At 36.2% G+C, this 12,638-nt stretch overlaps 1 protein-coding gene across 2 annotated transcripts in view; it reads left to right on the top strand.

The window, feature by feature from the left end:
• The window catches only part of ImpL2 (Ecdysone-inducible gene L2), a 175,010-nt gene that overhangs the window by 137,091 nt on the left and 25,281 nt on the right, over positions 1-12,638 (top strand). For both annotated transcript variants that reach the window (XM_081764295.1, XM_081764305.1), the window contains exons 5-6: positions 4,055-4,235; positions 9,159-9,367. In XM_081764295.1, the coding sequence (XP_081620421.1) occupies positions 4,055-4,235; positions 9,159-9,367 (390 nt within the window). The remainder of the gene's footprint in view (positions 1-4,054; positions 4,236-9,158; positions 9,368-12,638) is intronic.

The following is a 12,638-nucleotide window of genomic DNA, read 5'->3' as shown; positions in this document are numbered from 1 at the left end:
TCGGAAATAAGTTTGAAGGTGACCGCATGCACATATAGTGCAGTCGCTTGGCACAAAAATATTTCTATTCTGGATACCAGTATGAAACTTGGCACATTTATTAATTATAACATGTTGAATGAAAATCCGCCGGGACACAAAACCGATGATCATCCCGTCGGACAGAATTCAAGATGGCGTCCAAAATGACGGCACAAACTGAAAATACTCCAATTTTGCCGTTCTTCGGGCCAGTTTATATGTTCATTGGCATGCTAAATTCAAATAACACGCTTTTACAAATATTCAGGTAATAGATTTACAAACATAAAGAATTATGGCATATTTACATCCATTTTAATGGAAAATTAAACGTGCTATTTACTGTAATAACAACGAAAAAATCGTTTTTAAAATTTTGAATGACGTGTTCAGACTTTATAAGTAAATCCAAAGGTATTATTGTAGTTAAGTGTTAACTATGTGTTTTTAATAATTTCATGTTGTAGAACACTTATATTTTCTTGCAGTTCTTGCAGATTGAACTGAAATACCAAGATGTCTAAAAAGAGAAAACTAGAATTAATTGAGTTTGATTCAGCAGTTCCGCCCAATCCGGAGGTTAAATGGGAACAATGTATAATCTGTCAGGAAGAAAATGAATCCCCTCTCGTAGTGGACTGAAGTCACTTGGTGAAGACTTAATAGAATGCCCTAACCTTGGAGCTTTCCCAAAATCTGTTCCAATTGTTCAATTACAAGATAGTGGTGGTATTGTTCAAAACCTAGTGTCAAATTCAGCAAAGTTTGATAAGTCATGTCGTACAAAATTTGACAAACAGAAACTTGAGCGTCTGAGGAAAAAGAGGCAGCAAACAATAGTTGAGTTACCTCCTGGGACATCTCAGGAAGTTAAAACAAGATCAAGTACACCAACTGTGGACATTAAAAATACGTGTTTATTTTGTGATGGAGCGGAAGAAGAAGACAAGTTAGTATCTGCGCAAACACTAGAAATTGGTTCAACAATCATGTTTTTAGTAAAGGAGGTTCAAGATGACAAAATACTAATGAAATTATCTTCAACTGATTTAGTGGCACAGGAAGCAAAATACCATAATCTGTGCTACGTGCGATTTAGGAACCAAGTTAGAAGTGAACTACGAAAAACGGGACCCAAAAGTGAAAGTGATATTAACAGATTTGTTTATGGTTCTGCGTTAGCTCAAATGGTAGAATATATTGAAGACATTTATTTGCCCAGTGATACTTACCTGTATTTAAGTTAGCAACACTTAAGAGTCAGAGGGAATGGAAAATGCGCAATCTAGGAATTCCAAATGCACAAGTGAATCGGCCAAAACTAAAAGAGTAGCTAATATCTTTAATTCCAGGTTTGACTGCCACCAAGTCTGGAAGAGAAGTACTGTTGTACTTTGAGGATGTAACTGGAGAGGCTATACGTGATGCCATTGCATATAATGCCATGAGTGATGGAATGTGTTTAGCGCATGCTGCTCAAATAGTTCGTAGAGATTTGTTCAATGAATACCCAAAATTTGAGGGTTCATTTGCAAAAGATTTTACTGCCAAAGAGTCAGTGAATGAAGCTGTATTATTGTTGTTACAAATGATACTAGAAGGACCTGCACAAGATAAACAAGGAGATAGTAATAGAAAGCCCCTACTATCTATTGCACAGTTAATACGTTTTAATGCTACCAAATCGAAACGAAGGCACGAAATTTGTAATATTAAACATCTTATAGAACGAGAAACACCACTACCCCTTTATATTGGTCTCAAATTGTATTCAAGTATAAGAACCAGAAATCTTATTGATCAACTCCATGCTCTTGGCTTATGTGTTTCTTATGACAGGGTTCAGTTTTGTCAACAACAACAAATGTTGCATGTGAAAAGTATAACAATTTAGGAGGAGTAATTCCTGAATGCTTACATGAAAAATTTTTTACAACACCAGTAATTGATAACATTGATCATAATTCTTCTTCTGTGACAGTTAGGGACTCATTTCATGGCATAAGCATTACCTTGATACAGCATCCAGATCGCACATTAGCACAGAAAAGATATTTGCATATTGCAACTTCACAATGGACCAGCGAGGTAAAGAATGCGTTACCTTCTTCCTACACAACCGTATCCCCAATACGTTTTAACACAAAGTATTGTGAAATGCCCCTCTCAACTGTTATTACACCACAAGAAATAGAAGGTTCTAATTCCACAGATATAATAACTTGGTTAGAATCAGTCAAAGGAAGCATCGAGAGCGATTTTACTTGTGACAGTGACTCTTCAGATGTACGTATTTCTTGGTCAGCGTTTGTATCAGAACATAGACAATCACCTACACTTCCAAAATCTAATAATGTTTTACTTCCATTGTTAAGTGAAAAGGTGCAATCCCCAGCTGTGGTAGCACACTGTATGGAAGTACTTTCCAATATTTTTGATAAACTCTGTTTGAATGATGGAGTACCGATCCTCACTGGAGACTAACCAATATATGCCCTGGCAAAACAGATTCAATGGAAATATCCTAGTAAATATGGTGAAGACAATTTTGTAGTAATGATGGGAGGTTTGCACATTGAAATGGCTGTAATGAATAAGATAGGAAGTTTTCTTATAGGATCTGCGTGGACTTATTGATGATAGAGTAACATCAACTGAACGAGTTGAATCGATTCTATCGTGCTCTCACGTCAAGCGCGCTCGCTATGCTAACCAAGTAACGGTGGCTGGACTATATATTTTGAAAACAGAAGCATACGAAGCATATAAATATATCAATGTCTCTTAACGAATGTCATATTTAGATTTTAAAGAATGGTGTAATCTACGCAATGAAGAATCTCTGCAATTTATTTTCTGGTCAATAACTATGAAACTACAGATTCTATTGCTCTCCTTCATACAAAGTGTGCGTGAAGGAAATTTTGTACAATTCAAAACCATTCTGGAAGATATATATCCCTGGATGTTTGTTTTAGATCACACAAACTATGCCCACTGGTTGCCAGTTTTCATCAAAACACTGAAAGAACTGGAGATCCGCCATCCGTTTATATATAAAGAATTCATGAAAGACAAATTCGTAAGTCAGAAGAGCAATCGACCATTTTCAGCAATGGCGGATGACCATTTGCATGAGCAAAATAACAAACAAGTTAAAGGAATTAGTGGAGCAATAGGACTTTTTGACAAACCTGCTGCACTTTTGAAATGGATGGTTGCAGGGCAGATGTTGTAAAAATGATATCTGTCTTTGAAGAACAGTTTTCAGTTTTCGATGGTGAAGAAGATGCAGGTGATGAAAATGACGTAAAGCATAAGGAAAGCAGCAAAGCTTTTGAAAAGAGATATAAAGAACAGGTTTTAGATGTTGTAGCTTCCTTTAGAAACTACGGTAACCCATTTGAAGAAGATATATTAACAACAGCAGTTAGCAATTTATTTTTAATATTCTACTTGATGATGATGATGATGATGATGGGTGTTCTGTCCGAGGGCAGGTAGTTGGCCCGAAGGTCCCTGGGCAAGGTGAACCCATGGCGGTGTTGCCATTGCCTTCCATGGGATGATGATGACGTTCTAAGGACGGCTCCTACAGTTTAACGAAGAATCCGAATCACTTGTGTCCCACCGGGAATCGCACTCGGAACCCCTTGATTGCAAGGCGACGAGTGGAACCACTCATCCACCAGGAACACTATATTCTATCTTAACACGCAATAATTCAACGCAATAATTTAGTAAATGCTCCCATATTATTTAATTTTACTCCCTTTACTTTCTATTTATCACCCTACTGCCAAAGAACTTAATTGCAATAATTATCCCCCTCCCCTCCTTTTATAGAAGCTCATATGACTTGTGTCCCGGTGGTTTTTTATTGTGTATTACCATCTAAATAACTATGCCAAATTTTATTCTGGTATCCGGAAAATAAATATTCTTATTGAAATTTGTACCAAACGACTGCACTAATAATGCATAATACATAATTGCTTGGAACTTCTGTCTTATATAGCTTTATTTTTCTTAGGTTAGAAGCTCTGATAGGAATGTGAACGCTATTGACGACACTACAAGGACCAATGCATTGGCAAACACAATTTCCATAATGAAGATAGGATGCGTTACGCCCCATCATGAAGGTGTCTATACATGTCTCGCTACGTCGGGCTCCAGAACTGCTTCGGCCTCTACTGTTCTTCGAGTAGAAAGTACGTAAGTGACAAAGTTTTGTTTTAAAATATTAAGTAACAAAATCACTTCACTACGTATAAATTCAAAGCAGAAGACCGGAATTCGTAGTTGTCAAACTATAGACTTTTACGGAACAATTGTTGATCCTCCACAAAGATAAATAGGCTATTTTCCGAAATAGCTTAACCCTTTGGGGATCCTATGGTACAATTTTGTACCATACGCGTTTTTCATAGTACATTGCGTTATTTCTCTTCTATTTGAGCTTTTTCGTCCGTTTTTTTTTTTTTTTGTTTTGTTTTCCAAGTCCAGAGGCCTTGTAGAAGACATTACGTATGGTTTCAGACCGTCCTGCGTCCAGACATAGGAGGTGATGACGTCATAATTCAAAAATTTCTTTTCTCATTTTCTAAGCCTATGCTCAATATTATTTGGCGGGCTTATTTTTCTACGTAGAAGATTGAAATTTTGCACAAACATTCAGTCCACCGAGTAGTATTTACCAGATTTTTTGTTCCGATGTCAGTGCTAAAACAGGGGGGAACCAGAGGGGCAAAGGGGTGAAAAAGGGATATTTTTACCCCAAAATCCCGTTTCTCGTCATTTTCCCGCCTAACATACATGATGGGGACACGTGAGTCATACCGTCTAAAAGGCAGTTCCATTCTGAAGAGAATGACGGTCGAATCATTGTCCTAGGGTAATTAGGGACGTCTCAGGGATTTTTTGAAAAATATACTTCTATATAGGGAAAAGTGGGACATGGTGGGTATATTTTTTTGCCGGGCTTACTTTTGCACCTAGAAGATTGAAATTGTGCACAAACATTCAGCCTACCTAGTAGTATTTATCAGATTTTTTTTTCAGATCTCTGCGTTAAAACAGGGGGGTCCAGAGGGGGAAAAACTGAAAAAAGGGATTTTTAGATAAAAATCCCGTTTTTCAGGATTTTCCCGCCTCACATACATGATGGAGACACGTGAGTCATATCGTCTGAAAGACAGTTCTATTCTGAAGAGAATGACGGTCGAATTATTATTCTAGGGTAATTAGGGACGTCTCAGTGAATTTTTTTCAAAATATACTTCTGTATAGGGTAACATGGGGAAATTTCTGATTTTTTTTCTGGCGGGCTTATTTTTGCACCTAGAAGATTGAAATTGTGCACAAACATTCAGTCCACCGAGTAGTATTTAACAGATTTTCTTTCAGATTTCTGCGTTAACACAGGGGAGTCTAGAGGGGCTAAAAGTTGAAAAAAGGGAAATTTAGGCAAAAAAAAACCTTTTTCTGCAATTTCCCGCCTTAGATACATGATGGAGACATGTGAATGGTACCGCCTGAAAGGCAGTTCTATTCAGAAGAGAATATGGGCGGCACATGACCCTAGGGTAATTAGGGATGTCTCAGGAATTTTTTCCCCTGAGATCATAGTGTTTTGTGGTAATTTGGGGCATGGTGGAAAATTTTGATAAAATTTCTCCCTCCCTTACTATTCAAGATAGAAACTTGAAATTTGGCACACACATTCAGTATACCAAATACTATTTCTCAGATTTTTTGTAGATGGCTACGTTGACACAGGGGGGTCCAGGGGGGCCAAAGTTCGAGAAAAAATATTTCCCTCCGAAACTTTCACTTTGACATTTTTTCCCGCTTCTGGTATATGGTATGAGCATGCAAGTGGTACCATTTGAAAGCCAGCTCTATTCTGAAGAGAATGAGGTATGAACCATGATCCTAGGATAAATAGTGACGATACAGTAGCTGCTTGACTGAAAGTCTAAAAAATAGCCCAAAAAGCCAGGATCCGGAAAGGGTTAAAGCATAACACAGTGCACTTCCGAACCTCTGCAGCGATCAACGTGAGTATGAGTGCCGTAAATGTTGCAAACGACAGTGGTGTATGTAAAGGGAGAGTTCAGAGTTTAACAGTCCCCCTCAAGAAGACATTAGAGGAAAATAAACATTTGCAATACTCATTCAAAAGTCACATGTTATTCTGAAATAATATAAGCTTGGGTGCTTGAACCCTTGTGATGACGTTTTGTGTACGCTACTGGGCAACAAAATATATACAGCGCATCAATATGAAAATGTCAAATGGAGACTATCCTAAAATCTCTATCGATTTCAATGAGCTATAGCTTGAAAACGACTAATGTTATTTGAATGAAACTCCTCCAATTTGAAAGACGGAGTGTTCGAATTCGTACACATATATCCCTACACATCACCTAATCTAAAAGTGCTGTATTAACTATTTTTAAAAAAAGCAGGTGGATCGTTTGGGGTGAGAAGCACATGCTTTTTAATAAATTGTATAATAATATACTAATAAAAACGTGAAAATCTTATGTCAGTGGACAATCTTGTTCGAAACTTTGGCTAACTCTGGAATGTTCTACTGTATTAAAAAAAAACTGCAAATTTGTTACAAGATACAAAATAATTGCAGTTATACCAAGTTTTCAATGAAAAGTTCAGAAATGTTCAGTGTGTCCTCTTCCGGCACAAATCTCACATTAATTCGATAGTCAAACTTTCACATCTCGAACAACACTGATGAGTGTTGGTGATATGACTCATGATTGACGGGAGACCACTAGCATTCATCGCTCCTGCTCGTTATTGACATCTCTCGCCAGGTAAACGAATACCTGTCGTTCAAGGTATATAGACCCTAAGTGTTTAATTAAAATATAGTTAGCCGTTTTCAAGTTATAATATTTTAAAATCGTATGAAGGCTTTAGAGACACTCTGTATGTTGACAATATTTAGAAAAATCATAATATTTAGACAATATTTAGTAAATAAATATAAGGATCTTAGAATAAGTGAAGTTTTTGTTCACAATCATCTGTATTGTTTGGGTTGAAAATAAACAAATAGTAAACTTTCTTCTTCTTTCTTGTGATCGATGTCTGTAGTTGCTTAAATTTGTAATTGCTTTTGACAATTCTATTAGTCACTGAATAACAATACTGTGTGAAAGAGCAGAATTTATTATTCATAGTTGCCACATGCAATTTGGTGAGGAAAGGAGAGGAAATAATGTACAAAATAGCTGCATCTATGATGTTCATGTTTTCTAAAGTGTACTGCCAAGAAATTGAATGACAATCTTGAAAATTGCCTAGAAGACGGAAGAAGGGAAATAGAACAGGTCTTTGTAGACCTTACACTATAAAACAAATGTGGTTTCAGTCAGGGATGCCCGCATAATTTTTTCCAAAATGGAGAAAAAGATCGATTTCAAGGAGGGAGAGAACAAGGATAGAAAAAGACCGAAATCGCGGAGCAAGAAACCGACGTACAAGCACAGTCTCGAATACACTTTCACATAATGCATGATGGAAAACTACAATTATTTACGCACATATCCTTAACTACAATAAATGTACTATATTACTGTACTAGTCCATTTATTGTAGTTAAGGACTATACTATAAACGGACTAGTATTTAAAATATAGGCCTATACTAAGTATTATAATATATGGGAGGAAATTAGTATGCTTTGATATGTACTTCCAAAAACTGAACAATCTTCGAAAATCTAGAGGGGGCAACTTCCCCCTTACACCCCAGCTGCGAGCAGACATGGTTTCAGTGATTCCTATTATTGCGTCCAACTAATATTGTCCTCTCATCTGCATCTAGTCTTCCTAATGGTCTTTTTTTGATTGGGTTTCATTTTAAATTCTAAAAGCGTCTTCTTTTCTTTTATTCTGGCTACATGACCTGCCAACCTTAACTTGATCCTAACAATATTACGTAAATTGTATGAATTATGCAATTCCCGAGTGTGAAGTTTCCGATATTTCCCATTCCCGACGCACTTGATTAAAAAAGCTTCCAGTCTGCGTTCTTCACTCAAAGTACGCTATCATGCAACCATACAGCTCAACAGGCATAATTATCGTTTTCCTATATATACTTTAAAGGATATATAGGCTATTATTTATTTGAGATCAGAATAAGAACTATTAGAGAAGTGGAAAATTTGGGGATGTGACGGTAAATTACTATTGGTCTAAGTAAAATATCATATCTAGTCTTTACTCTCCTCATACAGATTTTTTCCCTTCAGTGGCAAATGAGTCTATTGGCTTTCGGTAAAAGTTACATCCAGAGAGATTATTAGTACATACTTCCCGCCTTGATTAGATCTGGTCCTCCGTTTCTTCTGTTGGACACTGAATCAAAAATTACCACAACACAGACGATAGATGTGGAGTGGAGATTCAGTAAAGACTGACCTCCGTGTTTTGATGTTCTGGATTTAGTTTGGGAATGCCTTCGAAAATTCAATTCAGCAGTTTTCTACCATCGAATCCGGCAGTACACTAAAAGAATCCAAATCTAGAGCGCAAGCGATACTCTTTTAGCTGAAAGTATATTATTAGCTAGATTAATGTTGATAGGAAACAGAGCTTTAAGTATCTTGTGTTGCATTTTTTTCTACGAATCTTATTATTCTGTACTAAGCAACCTAAAGGTACTGAGATAAAGTAAACTAATATGCCCCATGATGTGAGGCTTGAATCAAGTGTATGAAAAAAATATTTCTGCAAAAATGTTGCATAGCAGTTACGGAGAATTTTTCCCGAGATAAATTCCACGCCCCGTTCCGACATATTGAACGCTTTTGAAACCAAAAATTTAGTTTGCACTATGTTGTTTCTGTAAATTTATATGCGATTGCTATATATTTAAAGGTTAGGTAGAATATAGTGGTTAAATCTCTTTTTAAATATAGGCCTAGTATTTTCATTTGAACTCATTCAATTTACTTCAATTATGCACTTAATATTTATTTAGCTTGTACAATAATTAAATATAGGAATAAGATGTTGGATGGCAGTTTGTTTTGGTGAAAAATTATGTTATGGTATTCTGATGTTTCTGATATTTTTGATATTCTGATGTTTCTGCAGGTGATTTAAATTTTGGTACAATGTTTTCGCTGTGTTCGACTCGGAAATCCAAAGCAGTACCCGGTATGGTAATACAGTGGACGAAGACATACTTAGATCTTGCGGGTAATGACGCAGTTCTAATTTGTAGAGCATCTGGGGAGCCAAAACCCAAAATTTTCTGGTTGGATCCAGAAAATAAACAGATTATCAACAACGGAAAATATCAGGTAATTGCAGTGGTGATACGTTTTCATAATGTTAGGTAATGAAGTTCAGATGAAATATTGAAAATACTTTAATGATGAAAGTTTTAATTTTTGAAGATTAATACCTTTATAAAGTGGTTTATCATTTTTAAAGCACTATTATAACAAGTTTGAAATATATATGTATATATTTATTTTATCCTTTCAAAATCTCACGACCTCCGCCAAGTGAACTTTGTGGTGGACAAACACCGTGCTCGTGGGTTTTCTCGGGGTTCTCCCGTTTCCTCCCACTTTCTTCATTCCACCCTTTCACTCATCTCTCATTATCACCGTCTCCTTTAGCCTAACCGGCATAACCGTGGGACGTAAAACTTAAAGATTTCATTTTTTCATTTTCAAAATCTCACGACCACCATAAGTTGACTTTAAGCATAACGACGAGGAAAATTGTGATTCGGTTTACAGAGTTTAACAATTAATGCTTTACTTACTTATTGATTTTCTTTCTTTCGAGTATTGAATTATTGAAATCTATCTTCCCCTAATTTTAATCATTAATTAGAATTTAATACGCTATTTCAACAGAGAAACTTGTTTTAAAAAAGGACAAAGGTATACTTGAAACCTGGATTACATGATCATTTGTGTCCTTTCTATCTCTCTTAAAGTTAGCATCTCTTAGAGTTAGCATCACTTTTCACCACAGAACCAATATAAGACGTACATTAAAAAAATTACGTACCATTTTCCCACGCTTCCACAGTTTTCAGTTTTCGAGTTATATATTTTTTATCAGTTCTCAACACAATTCTTGTCTATATCTACACACAATTGCCATTTTTGTATTCCACTATCAGAAGCCTCTGAGAGTTTTGTTCAGGGTTGAAATATGTTTTAGACATTCGAAAATGGCACTTCCGAGGGCATTCTGGACTCAAAACGTTTACCTCGCAATGATATATTCAGTTTTAAAAACACACAGAGAGGTCACTTGGTTATAATTCTTGAGAGCAGAATGCATGAGGGACCATTTCGATGTTCTTGTTCCTGTAAAAATCCTTCTTCTTATCCGGAGACAATCTTCTCTTCATCGAGCTGTCGAAAAATTAGCGTAAACCGAAGGTGGGCAACTTAAGGGCCCTGTTAAAATACTTTCCATGGAAATGAGATTACCCTATAAAGTTACCATCTCCTCAGATGTTATCCTTGTGTCCTCCATGATCAGAGCCTGAACATGAGCAATGTTTTCTGCGATAGTTACACAAATGGAACTTCTGGACTTTGGCAGATCTTTAATTGATCCCTTATCCCATAAAGTCAGACACGCACTTCCACACAGCACATAAGTCCCTATAAACATCCTTCAACTGGCGGTGAATATCGACACGTTTTTCACAACACTTATACCAGGCACTTCTATGACGAAATCCATAATTTCTGGTCAGTATGAAAAAAAAGGTTTTCCTTTACAGGTGAATTTGTTAAAAACGAACATAGTTAGAAGCTTAAAATTTTGCATAATTGAGCCTAAATTCTAAAATTAGTGCCTGTATAATTACATTCATCTACTTTTATTAGTTTTTGAATTATGGCAAATTGGTACGTAATTTTGATATGCACTGCACAAAATGTGAATCCACAGTTTAACGTGTGATTTTCATTTTTATTCAGTCTTAACAAGGAACCCAAAAACGTCTACTCTTTATCCACGGAAAAGCTACTTGCTAGCTTTGAAACCGACTAGTAATTTGGTAACAAATTTTATATACAGAACGTAAGGTGAATCAAATTAAAATCTGAAGTATAGATATAAATTGTATGATATTTATTTTTTCTGGTAAATGGAATACTTGGTTTTGCTGTTTTGTCTTGAGTAATATGTTTATCTACGGAAATTATTTCCTTTTGATAGTAGAACTTAGGGGACGGGAGGGGAGAGGGATAAATATTTAAAATGAATAAAACTTAATAACTCTTGAACCACTTGACCGATCTCGATTAAACTTTTTAATAACTCTTGAACCACTTGACCGATCTCGATTAAACTTTCAACATAGATAAGGTTCGAACCTGGGAGGTTTTCATCATTTTACTTTGTCGGCATAATGTAGGGGAGGGTAGGGGGGCATCTAAATAAAAAAAAAATAAAAGTGACTGTCTTTGTGGCTTCATTACGCTTAAACCACCGAACCGATCTTATCAAATTATCAACATTAGGGTGGTTCGAAAAAAAAATAGTTTTTCTATTTCCGAAACGCTATAGTGCGCAAAAGTTGCCATTGGTATAGACAAGGAAAAACTCGAAAGGAAAAAATTATTTACATATCTTCCGGTCCCGCATCGCCGTTGAAATTTGAAAAATCCGACAAAAACAATAAATTTCCAATATTTTTATAACGACTGAAGAATATAGGGCGGGGACCCTATATGGCCCAAAAGTTCCTTCAAGTATGTAAACACAACGTTAAAATAAATAAACTATATTTATATTATATCTTCTGGTCACGCGTCGCTGTCAAATATTTGCAAAATATGCGAATTTAGCAAAATTTGAGAGTTTAACTTTTTTTTTTTAATTTTCTTAAAACAAGTAAGATAAGGACGCTTCTCACCAAGTGGGGATGACTGCACTTGGGAGTTCCACTCACACCCTACCAATTCAGTCGTCCAATGATTAGGGTGTATTATTTACTATTGTATTAACAAGTTTATAATTTTATATAATTCGTCCACTACAAATTTCCATTTTCCCCATTATTTTTGTCCATTACTAATAATTTTAAACTCTTGATTTATGCGGGGGCAGCGGGGACTCACTGATAAAGCATTCACTTCTGGTGCATTGGGTTCTTCTTTCGATCCCAGCTCGCGCTAAGTGAGCTTTGTGGTGAATAAACATGGTGCGTGTGTGGGTTTTCTCGTGATTCTCCCGTTTCCTCCCACTTTTTCATTCCACCATTTCATTCATTTCTCATCACCGTCTACTTTAGCCTTGCCGGTATAATCGTGGGCCGTAAAACTTAAAGATTTCATTTTTCATTTGTTTTCTGATTTATGCGAAAATGTAGGCATGGACATGTAGCCATGTAGCTCTGATGAAGCCATCTCTAGCACTGTGTCCATACACTCTACCAGTTATTGAATTTGAACCTATCAATTGTGTGATTCCTGAAGTAGACACTTAGATACTCAGCAAAGACCAACTGTATTCACTGGACATATCAAAAAGTCATCCAGTTAGGGCACTGCTCTGAAGATTTTTCAGTTCGTGACCCTAGCCCTTTGTCAC

Source organism: Thermobia domestica, chromosome 1 (assembly GCF_964235325.1).
Source record: "Thermobia domestica chromosome 1, izTheDome1.hap1.1, whole genome shotgun sequence".
NCBI lineage: Eukaryota > Metazoa > Arthropoda > Insecta > Zygentoma > Lepismatidae > Thermobia > Thermobia domestica.
The sequence above is the reverse complement of the archived record's forward strand: the minus strand, read 5'-3'. Positions and strand labels throughout refer to the sequence as shown.